We start from the raw sequence: 23,758 nt of genomic DNA, 5'->3' as shown, positions 1-23,758 counted from the left end.
GTACTATTTCGTAAATATTCTTTCGTTATACTATTGTAAAATTTATAAAAAAAAAGAGATAAATCATTATACATATTACGTAATGTCACTCGAGTTATAAATATCAAATCATTTATACTATTTTTACTCCTGGTAATAAACTATCGTAGATGACACACACACACACACACAACATATACATATATATATTATATACATGTATATATACATGTATATATACATATACACACACATATACATATATATGAGCGATATACGATATACGATATATGGTATATGATATATATATATATATATGCACATACACATATACACATATTATATATACATGTAAATGCAAAAAGGAAATACTTTTCTTTCGTCCATTTATTCACATTATAAATGTATGCTAAATAGATTACTTCTTTTGTTTCTTTTTATTCAATAACGCCTTACATTAAGGTACCATCGTGGTGAGCGAGAGGATAGGTAAAGCATAAATTGCAAGAAAAAAAAAATAAAAAAAAAAGATAAACGTATTACACGAAAAAATCACTCTTCTTTATGTTGGAGCACCACGTCTTTTATTTTAGACCTAATTTAGATTTACAATCTCGAATCTAAATAAAGGCCTATAAATCGATATCAAAGACAGAAATAATCAGAATAGTAATTTTTTCAATAGTGATTCAAAGTATTGTTAATGGTTTTACTTAAATACGTGATTTGCCTATCTCGAATGAAAAATCTTACATATCTATGTATCAAAATAACTAGACGATAGATAGAGAGAGAGAGAGAGAGAGACAGAGAGAGAAAAAGAGAGAGAGAGAAAGAGAGAGAGTCTCGCGAATGAGTGACGATCGAAAATGATCCCTCCTTGTCTGAATAAAAATGCAACAAACGATAGATTTCCATCTTATTTATGCAATTCGAATGAAATTCAGTCGGTTCATTGATTCTCGTAAGAATGAATGAAAGAAAATCTATGTTTAACAAATCATTTCAAACCAATAACTAATATGTATGTTCTTTTCAAACATACATACGTATGTAGAGCATACGTAAATACGTAAATATACATATCCTTGGAGGGAAAACGACGAAAGTGAAACCTAACCTCCAAAACTACGATCTTCGAAATGGAATCGCGGTACGTTTTTAAATAATAATTTACAAAAAAAGATATATATATATATATAGAGCATAAAGATCGTACAGTTGCGACATTATCTTGGAAAGATAAAGATAAAGATAAAGATAAAAAAAGAGATGAGGAAAAAGAAATTATGAAATCACCTCATTCCTAACTAACGATAAGTACAGAAAATGTTAGGCGATCGAACGACCTCGCAAGAGAGCATCGTGCCATGTAAACTTTTCCTTCGTGCTACTTTTTGTTTTTGCGTTAAAAAAGGAAACGGAGCGTATCATAGCTCGAAAGGGGCATCTTCCGAAGAGGATTATGCATCGCACACCGGAAGTCAGCCACGCGAACGACCTTAGAAAACGTTCGTACAACTCGATTATTCGAGTTCTAGAAAACGAGGCACAGGACGGCACTTAGTATTTCTTGTTTCGTTTCGTTTTGTTTTGTTTGCTTCTTTTCTTTTCTTTTTTTTCGATTTGTTCGTTCTTTCTTTTTAATCTCGCTCGTCGGACTCGATTTTTCTTGAGTCATGTTCGTAAGTCCTTCGATTCTTCTTCTTTCCTCCGCCATTTTGGAGGAAGAGAGAGAGAGAGAGATTGATTGATTGATTGATTAATTGATCGACTGATTGATTGACTGATTATATACGATGAATGTATGCCCCTGGCATACATCAAAATCAATGGAATCTAAAAATTCATCCCACTTCAAATGATCTTCGATGAGTTTTGAAAATTTCAATAATTGTATGGTCCGTACTGCGATCCATGATAATACGGTCCTGGATACGCTGCTGGTGCTGGATAACCTGCATACGCGTACTGCTGTTTCTGAGGATACACTGAAATTACAGAGAAAAGAAATTCGTTAAGACTTCTTTTTCGTTCGATGGTTTAAATCGAAGAAATTAGTAATAATATATCGCGTCATTCTACTTCTTTTTTTTCACGTTCGTTTATTTATCTTATGACTCACGTTGTATTGGCCGATAAGTAAATTCAAATCTTAACGAAACAAATATACCTTTCATTTATACATTTTCCTTTCCAAAGTAACAAAGGTATGTATGTAAACGTTAACGAACATCGAACGACGAGGCTAAACGGGTCTCTCCGCATTCGTAAATGCGGAAATTCTTTACGGTAAAAGGCGACAACGTATAAGTAAGTACGTTTATCGTGGGTCATCGAATTAGGCAAGTGTGTCGCTTTCGACCGTCTATGAATGTATGTTTGTATCTATGTTATTTGCAAGTCGTTCTTTTTACAATGAACGTTTCATTTTTAGTAGCGCGTTAGAAAAAGTACGATTAGTCGAACGAATCCATGAATATCGATCTTATTAAAACTAAGCTTAATAAAATATAAATATCACAAATGCGATCATAAAAATCGAATTATCCGATCAAAGTATTTCGATCTTTCTCCCGTTCGAAGATCAGACCGTGACAAAATCACTTTGATCCACGATGTAAACAGAGCGTGGAATGGAAAAGTAAAAGTTTCGCGGACACGAACGTCGAACGTCGCGTTTTCGCCGAATGACATTGATACATGACCGACATAAAATGATTCCATAGAATTCTCTGGATCTACGATCGGATCAAATTTTCAACGAGTCAGCGAACATTAAATTTATCATCCATGAGAGACTAGTTTTCTACTGTTACAAACGATCCGAAGAGAAAGGGGATCTAAAAGTTTATATACAATTCGTTATGATTTGGTTAGAGGAGTTAAACGAAATGAATTATTTATATTTTTTGATATTTATGTGAATACTATTAATGCCGAATTGTTTCTTCTCTTTTCTCTTTTTCTGTTTTTGTTTCTTTTGTTTATTTATACAAATATTATAGCCCATCGCCTTAACGTTAATTCGATGCATTACCCTAATTATCAATTATTTGATGCACGATGTGTTACCGCTAATGATTCTCTATATTATTAAACTATTATTATTATTATTATTATTATTATTATTATTATTATTATTATTATTATTATTATTATTATTATTATTATTATTATTTGATTGTAAATGAACTATGTCCTAATTTTGTTCATCGTAACGATTCGCATTAGTTTTTAATGGGTCAGTCATTTCGGCTCATAAGATACGATCTTTGTTTTCATTCGACGGATCAATGATTATAGTTAGTAGAACATACTGAGCGCAATGGATGAATGTTTATTCATGCGGCAACGTTCGGAACAATAACGTTTCAAAAACCTAATGCTAATAATTGAATAATGTTACAAATGAATCATCATTAACGTTGAGAAAGACATCGTTGTTAATCGCTATTTACAATGAGAATAATATTGTTGGTATTAGTCGTCATAAACGTGCCAAGATTACGCTCATGCACATAATACAAATCTTGAAAGTTTAAATAGAATGTAATTATTCCATATTATTAATGAGCACACATTGCCTTGTAATTTTATTGATTAAAAAAAAAAAGAAGAAGAAGAAGAAGAAAACCAAAAACAAAAACAAAAAAACAAACATCTGTGCGCACAGTGTGTCCTTTGCAAAAGCAAAAGGGGTTTGTGTTAAATATGTACCAGGCATGAGATACTGCATGTTCATCGCCTCCTCGCGCATTCTCTCGCCCCTCAAGCAAATCGCCGCAGCGCTAAACAAGATCGCGCTGATTAACGACCAACCGACGCCGACCCAAGCGACCACGTACGACCAGTCGTACGAGATTAGTGAGTTGTCCTTCAGGACCTAGAACCGCGTTCAAAAAAAAAAGAAGACGGGAAAAGTTAGTCAGGTCCGTTTCTCGGACATCGTTTCACCTGGCATGATGTACTGAACATTCTGGGTCTGCTCGCGAGCACGTTCCTTTCTTAAGCAGGATGCCGCGATCAGAAATAGTGTCATCGTGCCTAAACACATTGCCACTCCTAGCCAGGCCATGTAAAACGACCAGTCGTACCATTGCGCTGTGTTATCCTTTAGAACCTACGAGCAAATGTCTTCTTAAATTTCTACTGTTCACTCCTGTTTGCGTTGATAATCCTGGTCCCATGCAATTCTTCTTCGATAAATCACGAGCAGTCTTATCTTTTTCAAGGATCAACAATACGCTGCAAGAAAAGAAGAAAAGAAAGAAAAAAGGATCATCTCTTCGAATATTAATGTTCGTTAGACCATTTGTCTCTTCCGGCGTCAGCTTTCTTCTGAACGATTCTAATCTATAAAATTAAGTGAAAAGCTTCAATGACAAGTACGTAGTTGCAACGATGAGATCGTAGCTAGCACTGAAAAAGTGAATGTCCGATGGTTATCTAAGAGACTTCGTTAATTTTATTCCAGGAACAGAACCTACGATCGAGTTTTCTCATCGATGTAATAAAAACAAAGTTAAAAAATAAAAAATAAATGAAAAAAAGAAACGAAGGAAGAAAAACTACGTAACTAAGTAATTACTTACGTTGCTCCATTGTTGGTAGTATTCCTCGCCAACGATCTTTTCCTTCTCATAATACTCTACGCCATGCCAAAGTCCCATGCCTCCGGCACTTAGTAAACCTAAACGAACGTCACAACTTTTAATTTTTCTCTCTCTTTCTCTCTCTTTTTTTCTTCAGTTCTCTTCCTACAAATTTATGTGAGAGAACGTACAAGAAACAAAACGTAATTACGAAGAAAAGTAAGGATACTAACAAGCGAATAGCATCAAAATGGCGGTTGCTGTAATGTTTCCCGGTGATCTTCGCCAACAACCAACTACTCCTGTCCAAAAGGCAGAAAATATCGCTAGGAAGCCTACCATAAAGAGAGCGATCACGGATCTTCCCATGTCTGTAGAAAAAAAAAAGGAAATAAGAAATAAGAAGCAATAAAAGAAAAAAAGAAATTTAAAATCATAGAAAAAACAAATGGAGAAAACAATTAGTGTTTCGATATCGAAATAAATACATATACGTTGCTATACGTAAAACATAATTATGGACATTTAGTCATCGATCGAATCATCGATCATATATTGCAAGTCTTACTATACAATAAAATTATTGCCGTAAACATCTAACCAAGACATTAATTGCATCATACGTACGTAATCGTGCCATTGCGTCGTCGGAGAAGTCCCTCGTTTGGTTTTCTTCGTCGGGGATGAAGTAATCGATGTTCATGCAATGTGTTTCCACCGGACTCAAATACGTCTCCACTATAAAGATATAATATATTTATAAATGACAATAAATCGTTAAAAAAAAAAAAAAAATCGTATCGTACGGCAGGCTTACTTTTCGAATTAATCATAAAGAAATATACCAAACGTTGCCACGTGTTATTTTTTTTTCTCCTTCGTAACAACACACCAATTATCGAAAAAATTACAACTTTTACTTTTTCTTCTCCTTCACTTTCCATATTGATCAACGATCACATTAAACGTAAATATTCGTGATTTTACGATGTTCAAATTTTCGAATCGGTTCATAAAGCAAGGAAAATCGTATAGAAAGTTTCGCCATTCTATGTATCTCTTTCTCTCTCTCCCTTTCTCTCTTTCTTTCTCTCTTTCATCGTAAATCTAACAAAGCTGGATAATTTACAATTCGAGACATAGGAATTCCTATGATGAATTCAAGGAAAGTATGCCGACACGTTCGCGCGAAATATCTTAATATCGCAGTGGCTGTGAAAAGGCACAATAGGAAAATACAAGATGGCGAGATAAGCGAACGTCGTCGCACGGAGTCACGTGACGAAATCACAAGAGAAGGCGGTTCTTTCAAACGGATGAAGAAAGGAAAGCGTCTTGTATCGTTGAGAAGGAAAGGAGAGGTAAAATGTAAACGTTTTCATCGAACGTGTCTGATTCACGATAGATTACAGATGTCTGTGTGTGTGTGTGAATGCACGTGAATACACATGGAAAAAAAACAAAGAAATAGAAAGATATCAACGTCAGAATTAAAAAATATGAAATTTGTCGATCGTTCCGTCCATTCATTATGATGGCGGAAGAAAAACTTTATTCCCATCGTAAAAGTGAAGAACAATCGAAATTATCGATACAGCCCGTGTGATACCGTTCTTCGACCGACAGACGGCCTTATCGGTTCTCCCGTACCGCTTGTTTCCGGCGTATCGTTTCCGGTCGTCGTCTCATGTCGTTCTATTTGATTTATTCATCGAACGTGTCGTCGGTCGACCTTTATTTTCCAAGGAAGGAAGGAAGATGATATTAATATTTTGATGTGATGTTGATAACGCATACGAAATCTTGAACTTTAAAAACATATTAGCAGCTTGAAGATTTCAATGAACGATCTTATTATAAACGTTAAAGTTTTTATAATTGATTGTTGCTTTTATTAAATGACTGATTAATAATTAAAAAGGAAAAAAACATTAATTGATAAGTAACAAACGATAAAACTTTATATATCTTATAGATCATTTAACGTCGTTACGTCAGTTCTTTTATCGAATTAATCTGTCGCTAATTTATCTTTTTTCTTTTTTATTATTTCTTTTTTAACGTTTCTTAATGGAAATTGAGATTTACACAAAATATAGGAAAAGAGGACATACTTTCTTTTTTCGTTACGGTACGACGATTAATCCGATCGTAAATATTGATATATCATTGAATGAATGAACATGGTAACTCGTCTGTCAATTTATTTTTCTATTAAACAATAGAAAAAATTAATCAAAATAAAATGACTCTTGATTAGATTAGAAACCGGTAAACTAGTGATTCCGCGAACATATGCGCATTTACGCTAGACGTGATTGCGCTACGACCAACACCATTATATTCCTGAAAATGTGAGGTCAACTTTCACATTATTCCTGACTCTGGAATTCCTCGGCACAAGGAAAACCTTCGAAAGCCAATACGATCTTTATGCTTGCCTTAGCCAACTTCTTATCGTAATTTCAGTTTATGCATTCTACATACGTGAGCTTTTAAATAAAGAGACAAGTCAGATAAAAATAACAGCAAGTATAAATAAAATAAAATGAAAATCCTCGGACTATATTTGCTACGTGCGTGAAAGAAATACGACAAATTTAAAATGCTTCGCAATTTCTTAATACATAAGAAACGAGTAAGAAAAACAAAATATCAAACGATCTAATAAAATCGATGCATAATTTACAGTAACCTTGAAACCTGTCCAATCGAAACATTTCCTCGTAAATATGAAACCCCTTTTTCCTCATTAATTTTTAATTTCTTTCTTTCCCCTCTTTCTCTCTCTTATTACAAATGTATGAATCTCTTATCAACGAGAGAAACACGTACCGTTCGTTCGAAGCATTTGAAATTCAAGCGACGCTCTACGCGTTATTCGCGACCTTCTTCGAATCTAGTTTCGCCCAAAGGAGGCGCCATGCCAAGATCGTTGACTTCTTGAATAACTGTATAGACCATAGAACGAATGAGCACCTCTTCGTACACCGCAAATGGAATTGTCGTGTGACTCTCACGTCGTTACGATTAACGAAATAGATGTGATAGAAAAAAGAATTAAGGTTACTTTCCTAGAAGAAATCGATCGTCACACGTCGACGAATCACCGTGACGGAATGTCCTTCTCATCGAAATTCATCGGAAAGGAAAAGAATACAGATTGAAAGGTAAAACAATTTTCTAACTTTCGTACTAATGTAAAAAAAAAAAAAAGAAAAAAATATTTAAAACAAAACAAAGAAAGAAAAACAAAACAAAACTTGTTGGATGATCTTTCGTTAAATATTATATCTATCGAAATATGATCTGTTACTTTTATAAAAAAAGATTATCTATAATTTGTACGAATAATATTAATTTATTCTGATGACGATTATGGGATGAAAAGTTTCCGACTTTTTTACATTATATTATAATCCGGGTAAATCCGATCGGATAGAAAGTGAAGCGCTATGTATTCTTCACTATATGTAAAATTATATATACGTGTGTACTATGTCGGAAATTAGAACAAATGTTTTTTCACGAATACCAGACATAATCACAGCTACTTTCATTGAGCATACATACAATAATGATAATTCTGAGAACTATTCTTGTAAATACGAATAAATTAAACAAGAAAACAATTCTAATGTTTTTCTTTTCAAATGAAAATTAGAAATTTCTTCTCTATTCATAGTAATATTATTTAATTAATATTATTAACTATACAGTAGTGGAATTTTATGAATTACAAAGAATAATTGATATAAGTAGACGATTAATTACATTTTTCTTTTTTTCTTTTTCTTTTCTTTTTCTTTTTTGTTTTTTAATTAACTACTTAACTACGTTTAATCGGCTTTGAAAATAACGAGACACACAATACAACAACAGAAACAAGCTGAGACGTTTCAACATATTTGAAAATGCTTCTGAAAAGCGTGAAAGCGGTCTGCTCGCAGAACGGATGACGCGATTTCATTTCCGTCATAAAGGAAATGGAAAAGGAAAAGGAACACCTTCGAAAATGGTGTTCAGCAGTAATTAGAATTTTTCTATTAACAGTATAGTCTTCCTGAAAAATCATCGAAATTAGTCGACAAGTTATATTACAGTAACTCTATACATATATGTATTGACCAATAAGTAATAGAAGAATTTTCATTATTTTATATCTAAATGAAAGATATAATATAATAATAAGTTGACCAATGAATAATGTCGAAATATTTTTTATTTAAATAAATTGCATTACTTTGTTCTTTACTGAAAATTTTCTACTGAAAATTAAGAAATTTCAACTGTAAATTACTAAAGAGACAGAAAGAAAGAGAGAGAGAGAGAGAGAGAGATTTATAATCTTTTATTTGATATTATTATTCATCCTTTATTTGCCCTAGTGTTATTTATTAAGACATAAAATACTAAAAATTCCGACGTTACTCATTGATCAATCAAATATATATATATATATATGATAGTACAATATAATACTACAGTATTAAATTGGGTAATAAGAAATGTCAGAATTTATAATAAAAAAAGCTAATGTAATTCATTAATAGATATAAAACATTATATATATCGTTACTATTATAAAATACTACATTTTATAATAATAAGATTATTAAATATAAAATATAAGATATAAAATACTAAAAATTATTCCGATATTATTTATTGACCAACCTAAATGTATATTGTGTGTATGTGTGTGTTATTATCTCACTACTAACGTAGATACCACGTATGTGTTCTACACGTTTTACACAACAACGTGATGGTAACAGCCTACGTAGCTCAACGGCAGCAGCAGCAACAGCAGCAGCTCAGCGATAGCGCCTTGCATTCTAGGTCACGTACTTTTCGAGACTCAAGAGAATATGCTACGCACGAGCTACGGTGACACCGCTTCGTTCGTTTCTTCGTTTTCGAAATACCGGTACCGAATGCTGCCATTTCGGCGAACTGAAACCCGATCTATTAATTAATTCGTTGAAGTTTATTTTCCTTCAAAAGTCACTGAATATTATTTTAGTCGATTTTAACCATGAAATACGATAAGTGGAAATATTTATAACGATAATTAAAAATTATAGACCAATTTACATAAACATGTAAAAATATAATACTGTTAATCGTGCCATTTGGCGAAATATTAAACGAATATTTCCATACAAGATAACCGTTTTAAAAATAAGATTGCCAAAATGTCGTTGAATTCACAATGGTTTACGATGATTGGTTCTTATTTTCGAGATATCTCCGTAATGATTATAAACGTCTTACTATTTTCTTTTCTTCCTATCGAAATTATCGTTTCCGATCGTCTAACCACGTTATAACCAATATCCTTGTGACTATTTGAGCGTATCGGGAGATAAATTTAATGCTCTAAAAGTTCGAGTCGGTACGGATCATTTGTGAAGCGTCCATTCGAAATTTTTCTAGACGGAAGAATTTTTTTTCTTCCTTTCATTCTTCCCAAAAAATTATAATTTATATTATATTATATAGATTTTTATTTATATTATATAGAATTTTTTTTCTTCCTTTTATTCTTCCCGAAGAATTATAATTTATATTATATTATACGGGATTAGAAATTATTATATACAATTAATATTGGGAAAAAGATATAAACAATATAAAGAAAGGAAAATAAATAAAGAAAAAAAAATAAAAATAAAAATAACCCATAATCGTGTAAGAAGATTCTTCGCGCATTTTCTAGCCCTGTGCATACTTACATACCTATGTAAGTATCCATATGTCTATAATGAGCGACAATGTCAGTGGATTTACGATCCTCCGAGAAAATAATCCGTCGTACATACGCATCAAGTATTTTGCATAATTCCTGGTGTCACATTGTGAACCGGTGATTACGAATGCGAGCTCACGATTCTTGCATAAATGACGACGACGTTCACCAGGAAGTCTGGCCAAGTGATTTTCACAGTATAAAATATGATTAGTCGTCCTTATCGATATTTCTACGAAAGTAGTTACCTTTCTCTTCTTCTCTCGATCACTAGCATTTTAATAGGAAACACGTATCGAAATTTCACGTTTTCTTGGATACGATAACTGCTTTAATCTTCGGTTTAATTTCTTTTCCCTTTTTTTTTTCTTTTTCTTTTTCTTTTTTTTTTTTTTTAACTAATTCTTTATTACCTTTACATAAGAAACTCGTAAAAGATAGATAATTTACATACATTTTTAATTATTCAACTTTATCCATCAAAGTGAAATACATATTTTAAATGAAATGAAAATTAGTATAAAATATAGTATACGATTCATATAAGCAGATTTCAACTATCTTTCTTTTTTTTTTAATTTTAAAAATATTATCTCATTGTATATTTATTTTAATCGAAATAATATGTGCGATCGCGAATAATTTAACTATGCGTTGGCAGATTGCACATTTGACATACTTGCTATATAAGATGAACAAAGAAAGAGAGAGCATAGAGTGCATTTCACTGACAGTTTAATGCCAATAACGGATCGACCGAAAGGTGTAACCTTTTCAATATGGAACGCCATTGCAATGTCCGATTGCAACGGTCCAAACATGAGAGAAAGATATACCACGGTGATTGGAGTTTTGTTACAAAATCTTATCGTTACCGCGAAGATGCGATGTCGTCGATCGAGTAATTTACGCTGAAGAATTTGTGTTATAACGGGTATCGAAATCGCGGCCATGCGCTCACGCTGCACACGTAGACGATAACGTTGTACGTCTGTATATGTGTAGGTATGTATGCGCTTGTTTAAATCCACCGGACACAGCGATAAAACTTAATAATGCTACGCGAAATATGATATTATTTATTAAAGAAATGTGTGCAATGATCGTGCAATTTCCATTATATCAACTTCAAAAAGTATTTTCTTTTAAACATACGTGCGCAAAAGTTGAATTGTTTATAAATATTCTATTTATAACGATTTTATTTTAAACAAGTAAATTTTAACCGTCTACAGTGCCACGTAACTTTAACGTCATATATTTAAAAAAAAATCATACACGCACATGTATATCTGTATTTTTTTAATTTTAAATTTTCTTCTCTTTTATCTATTTATATAAAAATTAAATGTTACTTAACGTTCGAAATTTTTCATGTTTCTTTAAATATAAGTTATACTTATCATCATAATTACGGTAGTACAAATAATAACTGTAACTTTCGCGTTATATAATATTTTTTTTAGATCCAACAAACAATTGAGTTATAGAGGATTAAAGAAATTGTTTGTAAAAACAGGGATGAGTAATTCATTAATAGTTTGTTTCTTGACATATCTAGATAACAATTTTTTTATTTCTTTTCTTTAATTCTATTATCACGTAAAATTTCTCCCTATAATTTATATAACGTTTATATAAATTTATATAAATTATATAAATTGTAATATCTATATAAATATAATTTAATATTTATTTAAATTTATATAATATTTATATAAATTTATACAACGTTTATATAAAATTACAAATAAATATTATAAGTTATCTTACCCGTTGGTGGCCTTTCTTTGGGATAACATATCCTGAAGAGACCCTGAGTTCTTGTATAGTAATAATACTTTGCATTCATTTGATCTATCAGATGACTTTGTTCAGCGTGCTTGCCTGCATATTGCTGAAAAAAAAGAAAGAAAAAAAATTCATAAAAAAGAAAATTAATATCTAGATATTCATAGAAAATATCATTGAATGATTTCAATGTAAAATTTCATAAGATAGTCGATAAGATTGCAGAACTACAATACTACTCAGTAAATTTCTTAATACATTACGAGTGAAACGCTTGTCAGTTACGCCTACAATCATCTTCGTTTTTAATGGTCAATCGAGTACAAGGCAATCCACGCGTATTGTACGCCATAATAAAGGTCAAATTATTTCGATATTCTTTATGACAATGAATATAAGAAAAATCAAATAAAACTATAGACAAGATTCCATGACAACCTACGTTTTTCCTGAATTATAGATAGGTAATAATCGTACGTGGTACACATGATGCGAAACTATACGATGCAAGATCTCTTTAACCTTGAGAGAGATACATCGATGCTGAGCGCAACATTCCTTTCGTTTAATTCATCCTTCGTAAAGATTTCTTCGAGTAAATCGACTGCCAATGCTTACGTGTTAAATATATAAGTATATGTATGTATTACTATATAACCTCATTCTTTAATATACTTTCAAGATGGCCGATGTGATGACAAACTAACATCTTCCTTAAAACTGTCGGACGTATATATACATATACATACATGCGTATATATATATATATATATATATATATATATACACATATACAAAATAAATAAATAAGTTTATTCCAATTGTTGTATTGGTTAAATCTAATATAAAGAATAAAAACGTGTCATAGCGAATGATCGGACTCGAAACGGGCGAATAAAAAAAGTTGGAAGAGAATCCAATAGAAGACCTACGTTCACTTCATTCAGCTTTCACGTTGTCGTTATATTCGCCACTATTCCGAAGCCACTACACAGAAGCCACGGCGTCGATCCTCGGCAATTTGATAGAAAGGAAAGCGCGATTCTACGGGAATGACACCTGAGAGAGAACGTACGGCTTCTCGTGAGAACGCATGCTACGCTTTCTGTAAATAGCAACTGTTATAAAGTAGTTTGTACACGAGATCGTGGAAACACGAAAACGTGTAATACGACCCTTTTTAAGAGAAGTTAAAAACAAACCTGATACACTTGGAGATATGTTTTTATTTTATGTAATGACGAGGGATCATAAATATATACATAAATACGTGAGCGTTTAACTATCTAAAAGAAAGGATATGAATATTCAATTTGAATGTGAAGTCGTCCTTGTACTAGTACTTGTTTATTTTTCTTTTTCATCACGTTTCGTGAACCATGAAAATGGCAGTTCTATTTCATAATAATCATTAAAATAATTATCTTCGATTTATCGGTTATATTTTTATTAATAATATAAAAAATATTTAATACTAATAAAAATATATATGCATAAATTTTATTTATGATTATATATATATATGTATTTATTAAAATAGATATATATATAATTTATAAATAATATTAAAAATATTTAGTCTTAATCCGCGCATACTTTCATGATAAATAAATATTCTCCTTTACCGACCAGCAACAACAATGTGTAACATTCCAGACAACGCAAGGAACCACCTGCATTCTCATGATCCTCCTTTTCCTCTTCTCAACCCGTTCAACGTGATATCCTATGACATTTTAACGATCGATTGGTCGAGCTCGATCGAAAAATCGTCGTGTTAAAACTTGCCGATACCTTTCACCGCGAAACCCGTTTCTAAATAACGCATTTAGCTTCTGAAATGTATATACATATATGTATGTACGTGTGTATATATATATATACACACGCGTCACTCTCAGCAACTTTCATTTGAATTTTTCTAAACAATAATGCGACTCGATTCAATGCCGTGTTTCCTTGTCCGTTTTGTAAAATTCGTACGATAAAGAATCTACAACGTATACGTAGATAATCGATCGAAGTTGCGTTTGAAATAACCCGCCATGATAGTGCACGTGTCACGTGTGCGTACGAGGTCGGCCATCTTGGATCGTTCGTAGGGACGCACGAAAAAGATAAAAAAAAAAAGAAAACAAATGTTGACGTTGTAAATCAAACATATATAAAAAAAAAGAAAAGAAAACATAAATTAATAATTATTATGAAACGAGTGTTATTCCGCGTTAGTTATTCGATATATTCGCTAAGAAGGAAATATAATGGACAATGTGGGAGAGATTGAAAGATACACGATACACAGGACGATTTCTCGAACATCAAGGATGTTAAAATGAATTTGATCTGCGTGTTGTTGCGTTCCTAATGTAAAAGCGTCCGTGGAATTGTTACCTCGCCTTACTCGCAAGTATGCACACCGGCAGTATTGTACACGCTTATGTCGTAATCACCTACTCGTTAGAATGAGACGGAGAACAGGTAACATAACTGTACGATGCGAGCGCAAAAGCGACCCTCCGATCGTCGAGAGAATTGACGTCGACGTTTCTTCCATCTCAAAGATTCTCTCACGAATGTGAAGAACAACGAGACAAGGAAATACATACACACACGCACGCGCACACAATATAATGTTTACTTATATTTACTTTAATAATAATTAATGTTAAATTATGGACAAGACGCACGAAGGATGATATTTATACAAAGCAGCTAATTTCAATCGATTTGCTTTAGGCAAAGTCATTAAAGAATGTATGACTTTAATATAGATAAAGATTATTAAAATATTAGTATTTATAAATACTTTTTGATAGCGATAAACTACATACTGTATAGTTTATTATAAAATATTCTATTATATGAAATAGCTTTTATCTAAAGAAATATAAAATACAGTATACAAGAGTCGCAGTTATATTACAACGCAGTGATTGCGAACGACCGTTGCTCGAATTATTTTTTACTTACTGTAAAATAAATCCGCAGAACGTATACGATAAAAAAAAAAAGATTTAAAGTTTCGTAGGTAATTTTCTGCAAATAGATTAGTTTCGACGAACAAACACAGTAGACATTGCACGTTGCATCGAACGCTAAACGCAAAACTCGTTGAGTAAACGCGCTTGAGAGAATGGGTGCGGCTCGGAATGTCGATCGTTCTGAAGGTAACGAATGAAGAGAGACGAGAGGAAAAGACAGGTGTCCAAAAACAAAATTGAAAGACATATATGACTTCTTATGACCTAGTCAAACGGATCAATTCGATAGAATTCAAGAGAAATTCCATGATATTCATTTAATCGACGAATCTCTTTTCTCTTAAATCAATCTATAACATTTCAACGTCGAAAATATTCGGCGGTAATATAGATAATATTTATAAATATTTTCTAATGACGATATGGTATAATTTACAGTGAAATATCTTATTACATGTAACAGTTATTTATACATAATGTAGTAATAATATAGACAAAACATCAATATTTTCGTGATAGTGCGTGATCTATTTTTTTATAATGTATCTACATTAAAAGTTTTCTCGAAAAAATATTTTCCAGCAAACTTTTTTCAAAATAATAAATATTTTACGATACACCACGTAACAAGGCACGTTCGTAATTACGTTATGAATAAAAATGACGTTAGGAAAAAAGATAAAAGGGGGACGAACAGCTCCATATTGTACCGTAATTACACATAATTTATCTAGTTTTTAACTCTCGCGTTAAGGCTCGCTCGCGAGATTACACACGACTATGTCGTGAGAAATTCTTCCGTTCGCGATGCTATAGACCAACTCGAGGGTGAACTTGACCTTCGACCCGAACATTCACCTGCGACAAGGACGACGGATGTCGAGGAGATTCATCATCCGGCATGTTTTTCTTTTATTTTAAAGATGCCAAACGATTTTACGAGGAACACTATCAACGAGAACGTCCTTTCGATTATCTTCTTTAATTTGTTAGGATGACCGCAAGGCGTATGAAATTCTGTTGATTTTAAAGATGTGAAGGGGAGATGATGAATACGGTCAAAGGAATTGTAATGAACCGCAATTAACTTTCACGTTTTCGCCGCTTCACGGTAAATATATTCGTTATAGAGACTCGAAGTTAATCGCCCATTGCGGTTTCGATACGAATCAGCGTTAAACGAAGCATAAAGTTGAAAAAGGTAAAGAAAAATCGAACGTTTCTCGATCTACGAGAAAGCAAAGGAAAGAAAATAAAAAAAAATGGGAAAATAATTAAAAATAAATAAAAAAGAGAGAGAGAGAGAGAGAGAAGAAAAAATATTCTTTCCCCTGTACGAAGCGTTAGACATCGCACGGGAAAATAGAAAGTAAGTCGACGTGTACGTGGCATTTCACGAATTCCCGCTACTTTGTAAAATGCGGAAGATAACCTATAAAATTGATAAAAGAAGAAGAAGAGAGGGAGAGAGAGAGAGAGAGAGAGAGACAGAGAAAGTCGTATCTCAAAGATTTCAATTATACATCTGCAACTTGTTATATCCAATCCTCATTTGGATAACTAATTTACATGAAACTTATTTTTCAAAACAAAAAAAAAACAAAGAAAAAGATAAAGAAAAAAAATAATTACGCGAAGAGCTAGCTTGCATTAAATAGAAAAATCTAGTTCGAAGAATTTTTCGATACGCTCGAGTTGGAATCGCGAAAAAAGTATGACGATTAATAATTAAAAAAGAAAAACAATGTTCGATGTACGTTATAAAATTGTAATATTAGAGACGCTATAGAGAAATAAAGGAACGTCGATTGTCGTTAAAATTTGAAAAAAATATTTTACGCACGACGATGCCCTTTGAAACGTTTACACTCACAAAATTCATTCTAAGTTCGTTTCCGAGCGCGTCGTGCGTGTTCTTTTGAATTCCTCGGATAATAATAATTCTTCTACCTGTCTACCGTCCTACATCAACAACGTTGAAAGCTACTATTCTTTTTCTTTTATTATCTAAAATACAACCACCTGTTAAATCGAATCATTCGGCATTAATTATTGAAAAGTTTCAGCATATAAACGGATAAATAAAAATAGATGTTTAATATAAAACGAAAAACGTAGTTTATCTTCTTTCTCTTTTCTTTTAAAGATCAGAAGATCTCTCTTTCTCTCTCTCTCTTTCTCTCTCTGTATTATCTTCTTTCTCTTCGTCGAAAGAACGTAAGAACGCCATGCACCGTGACATTCCGAAAAGTTAGCCGACGGATCGTTCTCACGTAAAAGGTGTTAAATTTCTATAAGTCAAGAGCGATGTCCTACGAACCTGAATTTGGGCACGCTTGACCTCGGTGTAGAGCCAATTATCCGTGGAGAAGGCAATCGCTAGGAGGGCAGTGGCAATGATACCGGTTATGGTCGCGAGGGACAGCGTTACTGCGGAACAAGGCATCCTGATGTCTTCTTTATCTTCTTCTTTCTTTGGAATATATATACGTGTGTATATATATATATATATATTTATTTATTTACCCAAAAATATTTTTATTATAATTTTCCAAGAGAGAGCACTTCTTCACCCCCGTATATACCGTTACAATGCTACGACGGTGAGGACGAGTACGAAGAAGAATATAAAGATGAAGAAAACGGCCTTTGGTTCATCCGTGAATCCTATCTGTGATATAGGCACGAGAGAGAAAGAGATAGAATGAGTTCACCAATCCGGTCCACGAACCAACTGCTCCTCTCTCTCTCTCTCTCTCTCTCTCTCTCTCTCTCTCTCTCTCTCGCTCTTTCTCTCTTTCTCTCTCTCGTGGTTTTACTCTCTCAGAAAAAAGAGTCGAGATCGAGAAATATTTTTCAATTAAAAAAAAAAATACACCACTGGATATTAAAAATTACACGCTACGTTCTAGGTTCGTTGATCGAGATCGATTGAGATTAGTTGTTCGTTGCTGTTCGTCGAACGCGATACTTCGCGGTACGCATTACCACCGCTCTCTCCTACGACACGAGACTAACGGCCCGATCCTCACCTCGGAGAAAAGCTTGGACCCAAGGAGAGAGAGAAGAAAAGAGAGGGAGCAAAGGAATGAAAGAGAGAGAGATAGAGGGAGAAGGAGAGGGGGAGAGAGAAAGACTAAGAGTAGTGGGATCCCCACTTACGCGAACTTAGCTTCAGGCAGGTAGATACGTTACCTGTCTCTTTTCTCGCAACAGCGGTGCTCAACACGCTCTCGAGAAAAACCAACTAATCCGTGGGCATGATAGGACCCATTGGAGATATGTAATTGTATCTTGATTCTTCTAGGTGGCGTAACGGCAGGTGGAGAGAGTTGTTTACCACAAGTAAACATACGCGGTAAGTTCGATGTCGTGACACGTTATTAGCGATATGGTACGCTTTAATAAATGCGAACGTTATGTTAAAACGTTTAGAAAGAAATGTATGTTAAATGACGATCTAGTTTAACAAAACTCAATCTTGTTTAATCTTTTAGAAAATCATAATATATTATATAGTAATGATAAAGTTGACCTTTCGGGAACTTTAATTCTTAACAAACGTTATAAAACAATGAAGCTTCCTGCATGTGTTTTATATTTAATTAGTTTCAATTAAATTTTATTATGGACGGATCATACGATGTACCTTGGAAAGGTGATCCCTTTGCGTTCCATGCTTTCTTCATAATTGCTTCCATTTTCTGAAAATAGGTATTTATTTACCAAACCGTGTAATATGTAAGATCATTGAGCTTTTCTATACATCGAATTACCAATTGATCTGACGTAGGTTTGCCAAGAAGTTTTTGTTGATGATTCCACATTAATTCTTCTACCTTCATTTGCTCTGTCAAACCCATTTCATCTAGATTTCTTGAACAATCTATTTTATTCAGCTCTATCTTAGGTTCTTCCATAATAAGGGCATCCCACCATCGTTCGGATACTTTCTCAAGGTGTATCTACAAACAGAAGATAAGCTCACAATGCTTAGCTACTTAGACACTTAGATACTTCCTATCCATACTCCAACATATCGTATCCAGTGCCTCTCAACTTGTTTCAACGCACACTGACATATCCAGATACTAAACTCCATACAGACTCATCTTTCTTCGTTTTAAATATTAGTTCACCCTCAAAGATAGTAGTCCATTTGGGATCTTTGGTACTTTTATTGCATGTTTCGTGTCTCTGCGTCGCTTCGATCTTTATTCTTTGTGTTTCTATACTAACTCGAAGATCCTTGGCTTTTAAAGGCGACTTTGGAAGCTTTACAAGTACATCTATGTCAGTGATCGTCTGAGACCAAATATAAGTGTCTCTTATAGCTCCATTATAGCTATCCGATGGTTGTAGAGGTCTTACGTTACCGCCTCTGTTTTGTACTTCATCTTCGATATCTGTAGATGTTCTAACCTCTACCTCTTCAGAAACATACGGAAACATTTCCTCTTGAACTGTATTTATCATATTTTCTTGCGAAGCATAACATAATTTTTCTTTTTTCTTCCAATCTTCCAATGACATTGATATATGACAGGTTTAAACTATTCTGTTTTCAATAAATAGTTAAAAATGATTTTTTTTTTAAGATCTTATTTTATACAAGATCAAATGAATTTATTGCAAAATATCTATGCTACCCTGTAAATAAAATGAAAACGTGTTAAAACTAAATGTTTAGAAAACGAAATATTTGTAGATATTCATAACAATAATGTTACCAACATTCCATTTTAATATGAAATGAAAAATACTTACCACTTTAACAGGGGAAATAAAAAAATTCATTTAAAGAACAGATAATATATCATCGTTAGAATAAAATTTTAAAAATTGCCACATAGTGTTGTATTTCCATTGTATTCAACTGTACATCATTACGCACGAATAGAAAGCGAAGTTAGCAACTTATCGTGAAAGGTTAAAATAAATGATAAAAATGTATAAATTTTCATAAATCTTTATATCTTTTTCTTACAAATGTAAGTGAAATTATCATATTAAAGTATTCTAACGACCTTTTATTTATCAAATTAAATCAGTATACGAATAATTAGCAATACTTTTAGAATAATCCATCGATGAAAAACGCTAACTAGTGGCATAAGAATTGTACTATTTTGATTTTATTTATGACGTTCCGAGGAGAATCATCTGTTTCTTTTTTTTTTTTATATTTCTTTATTAATATATAATAGTAACCAAACGTTATATATATATTTTTTCATAATCCATATAACGATTACAATCAATTATTTTAATAGATTGTCTAAGAAGTTTTGAAACACACATTATAACGTTGAATTTATTTCGATAAAATTTGCTCGTGTTTAGATACTTATGTAAACGTTTGAAACGAATATTACTTAATCTTAGTTATTTCGAATGGTACAGATAACAACGTGTGCACGTGATGATTTTTGTAATATTTGTATATATTACAGTGTAGCATTAACAGTACTAAAAATATAAATTTTTCTTATAATTTTAAAATATATAATTATTTATCCATTACATATAAAATACAAAGTCAAATGTCAGCACCTTCTTAACATTTCATAATGCTTTTGTTTTTGTTTCCTATGAAACTGCTCTGAAAGAATACATGTGCCATTATTAATATTTCATCCAAAAGTAACATTAAATATATAATTATTTATTGTACTTATATAATATATTATTAAATGCTTATATTCATCAAAATTTTAAACGCGAATTATTTTACCATATTTTATATCAGAAGTGTGTGATTGAATTATGATTTTTTACAATAGTGTATGCAACAGTCTTGATTTGTACAAATAAGGCAACACATTACATTAGTGTCATTGTATGCAATATATGGATTTAGAACATTCAATTCTAGAGTATTTAAATTTATAATTTAATACAGTTTATTTTAAATGAGACTAATACGTTTCTAATGAGTCTCAAGATGCTGCCATCTAATGTTGAAGTCATGAAAATATATGTAAAAAATGGCCTTAATATATAATAGGCCACATAATTCGGTCACTTATTAGCTATAAAATATTTAAGTATATTGTTTGGTTTAGGTTTGCTGGTTGTGGGCCAAGGTCGACTAACTTCTCTTTGTAAATCAATAGGTAAGGTCTTAAGAACTGTGTTATCCATTTTTGGTGATATTTGCATTGGCGAAGGTCCAAGCCTTAAACTTGCCATTTCGTTGCTGGGCGTTTCTCTACGACCATTTAACCATACTTCTAATTTTGTTTTTTTTAACTGTGGTTCTACCTCGCTTAATAAATCATCTTCCGTACATTGGTTGCTACCAATCGTCAATTTTGAGATTGGAGATCCATTAATACCAGATAATGAATTTGCCAAACTTGTTGCGGACAAGGAATGTTCAGAGCTATCGTTACTATCCTGATTTATACTCATAGGTGATCCCAAACTAATGTCACAAATACCTTCCTCTGAACTTATGTCCAAAATAGATTGAACAGCTACTTGTTTTCGTAAGAAAGAAGTAATACTACTACGACCGTAAGATCTTTCTTCAAACTTTGTAAAAGCCACTCCCAAAAGAGTCAAGTGAAATGGTTTAGAAATATCAACTGCGCGATGAAATAGTTTCATAGCTAGTGTTAACATTTTAGCATGGTCGTAAACACCAGATTTAGTGGAAGGAAGCAAATGTTTTGGTAAAGCGCACTGTCTGGTCTCTCTTTTAGGCTTATTGAAATCGTGCTTTCTTACTGTTATTCTCATGGCAATTGGAATTCTACCATCTTCAGTGGCTAACTCAGTTAATCTTCGTAACAATGCACTGAGTCGTGACTCCACTTCACCCACTAAAGAAACACTTTTAAAGCCATCTTCTAAACCAATAGATTGTTTTTTTGTAGATGGTTTTACAGCAGTTTCATCTATACCTTCCGCATTATCTTTTAATTTTCTCGCCAGATCTTTACCAATCTTTAATTCTAGATCATGCAGTGGTATTTTACGCAAATCTTCAACAGTTTCTATATTTTTTGATATTAATAGTTCTTTAGTTTTTTGTCCGACTCCGGGTATTTTAGATACAGAACCTAAAGAGGACAATAACTTTGACGCACTACAAGGGTATACTAGTGTTTGTTGATTGGGCTTATAAAGAGATCCTGATAGCTTCGCTAATAGTTTATTATGTGCAATTCCGGCACTGCATGTAATATTTAATTCCTTCTGAATTCGACTTCTTATTTCAGATGCAATTCTGGATGCAATGGCTAATCGTAAATGACAACCACAAGGGCATTGTTCATCAGTTATTTCAAACACGTTACCAACTATCTCATTTGAATCATCTTCAGTGGAATCATTTATATTTTCATTTGACTCGCTATTAGATGAAATATATTTTTGTACGATCGATGTTACATCTAAGAAGTTGTCATCCAAGCCTAACCTTTCGATTAATGGAGTAAATTGATGTAAAATATCCATTATTTTTGCAGAATATTGACGATATATCGTTAAGTCTTCGCCATTTACTAAGACCAAATCAGGACACAAACGTAAGGCTTCTTGTACCGATATCCATTTTTTGATACCATATTCTCGAGCTATATAATTGCTTGTAACAACCATATTTTTCTGTTGAACACCAAATGGCTTCCCTTCAAATTCTGGGTGTTGCAACATTTCGACTTGTGCATAGAAACAATCAACATCCAAGTGAATTATACATCTTGGATGACGTATGATTATGTCATATTCGTAGGTATCCATTGATATAAATATTGTATGTATCTTGAATGTTAAGATAAGACAATATAAATATTACTACTCAATTTCTTATATGTTGCATTTCCATAATCTGTGATAATAGTTATCTAAAATATATAAAGAGCCTAAATTAAGTTTATAAAAGGAATCATAATCATTTTCTCACAATTATAATTTTATAAAATGTTCATAATTTATAATCAATAAAAAGTTGTAACTAGATGATAATATCTATTTGTTTACTCTATTAGAACATAAAATAACTTCAAATGTATACATTATAAAAATCTATTCGTTAAAAATATGATGAATAAATCTTACAATGATATTATATACGAAAAAAATTCACTCACCTTCTATAATATATATTCAAATTATTATACAATATGCTACAAATTTTCTTTACATAGATATCACTTAGCCCTCATATCGGGTTACACATATTTTTCTTTATATTATTACGAGTCGCAAATACGTATACTCTTCAATGAATTTTAAGCGAACGTTTTCAAGTAAACACGAACATTTAACATTTTGTTTGTATACATGACCTAGTGCGTATTTGCAAAATTAGGTTATGGTAGAAATATTTCAACGTATATATTCATATACGTCTTTCTTCTGAATTGCGCGCTTGCGCGTATGTATAAATAATTGTATATTGAAATATATCTTCCGTATCAACGTCTCGTTCTTTAACCGAAGTATTATCGAAATATAAAAAGTTGTATTAATAAATCAAAATATATTAAGTGCATGTAGAAATTTATTCTCTATAAGTATCCACTTCTCTCGACATACTGAGTGTACTAACAAAGCCATATTTTTAGCACGTATCGTATGAAAATATATTGTTATAAATTTTTTTTTATATAATTTTATTTTATTATTGATTATATGTTATACGTTGTTTA

General features: G+C 32.3%; 3 protein-coding genes across 9 annotated transcripts; all 3 read right to left on the bottom strand.

Annotated features, from left to right (window-relative positions):
• Positions 1 to 17: 17 nt before the first annotated feature.
• On the bottom strand, positions 18 to 18,451 carry LOC127063995 (uncharacterized). Of its 7 annotated transcripts, none has more exons than XM_050994435.1 (8): positions 18,294 to 18,451; positions 17,419 to 17,769; positions 12,100 to 12,223; positions 5,202 to 5,312; positions 4,808 to 4,945; positions 4,575 to 4,672; positions 3,700 to 3,865; positions 18 to 1,970 (listed from the first exon to the last, which is right to left on the bottom strand). In XM_050994435.1, exons 2-8 carry the CDS (start codon positions 17,542 to 17,544, stop codon positions 1,867 to 1,869), a joined length of 867 nt encoding a protein of 288 aa, XP_050850392.1. In that variant the 5' UTR covers positions 17,545 to 17,769; positions 18,294 to 18,451; the 3' UTR covers positions 18 to 1,866. The 7 variants fall into 7 exon arrangements, with proteins under 7 accessions (XP_050850392.1, XP_050850391.1, XP_050850394.1 ...); XM_050994434.1 differs by lacking the exon at positions 18,294 to 18,451 and having other exon boundaries at positions 17,419 to 17,571; positions 17,625 to 18,139; XM_050994437.1 differs by lacking the exon at positions 18,294 to 18,451 and having other exon boundaries at positions 17,419 to 17,571; positions 17,684 to 18,139.
• A 111-nt stretch (positions 18,452 to 18,562) lies between these two features.
• On the bottom strand, positions 18,563 to 20,118 carry LOC127063997 (nudC domain-containing protein 3). Its single transcript, XM_050994442.1, has 4 exons — positions 19,866 to 20,118; positions 19,173 to 19,748; positions 18,875 to 19,063; positions 18,563 to 18,802 (listed from the first exon to the last, which is right to left on the bottom strand). The coding sequence occupies exons 2-4, from the start codon at positions 19,629 to 19,631 to the stop codon at positions 18,710 to 18,712; spliced, it is 741 nt and encodes a 246-aa protein (XP_050850399.1). The 5' UTR covers positions 19,632 to 19,748; positions 19,866 to 20,118; the 3' UTR covers positions 18,563 to 18,709.
• A 247-nt stretch (positions 20,119 to 20,365) lies between these two features.
• LOC127063984 (DNA polymerase iota-like) lies at positions 20,366 to 23,718 on the bottom strand. Its single transcript, XM_050994414.1, has 2 exons — positions 23,198 to 23,718; positions 20,366 to 22,951 (listed from the first exon to the last, which is right to left on the bottom strand). Exon 2 carries the CDS (start codon positions 22,845 to 22,847, stop codon positions 21,120 to 21,122), a length of 1,728 nt encoding a protein of 575 aa, XP_050850371.1. The 5' UTR covers positions 22,848 to 22,951; positions 23,198 to 23,718; the 3' UTR covers positions 20,366 to 21,119.
• Between the last annotated feature and the right edge of the window lie 40 nt (positions 23,719 to 23,758).

The sequence above is a fragment of the Vespula vulgaris genome, chromosome 5, assembly GCF_905475345.1.
Source record: "Vespula vulgaris chromosome 5, iyVesVulg1.1, whole genome shotgun sequence".
In the NCBI taxonomy this organism is placed as follows: domain Eukaryota; kingdom Metazoa; phylum Arthropoda; class Insecta; order Hymenoptera; family Vespidae; genus Vespula; species Vespula vulgaris.
The sequence above is the reverse complement of the archived record's forward strand: the minus strand, read 5'-3'. Positions and strand labels throughout refer to the sequence as shown.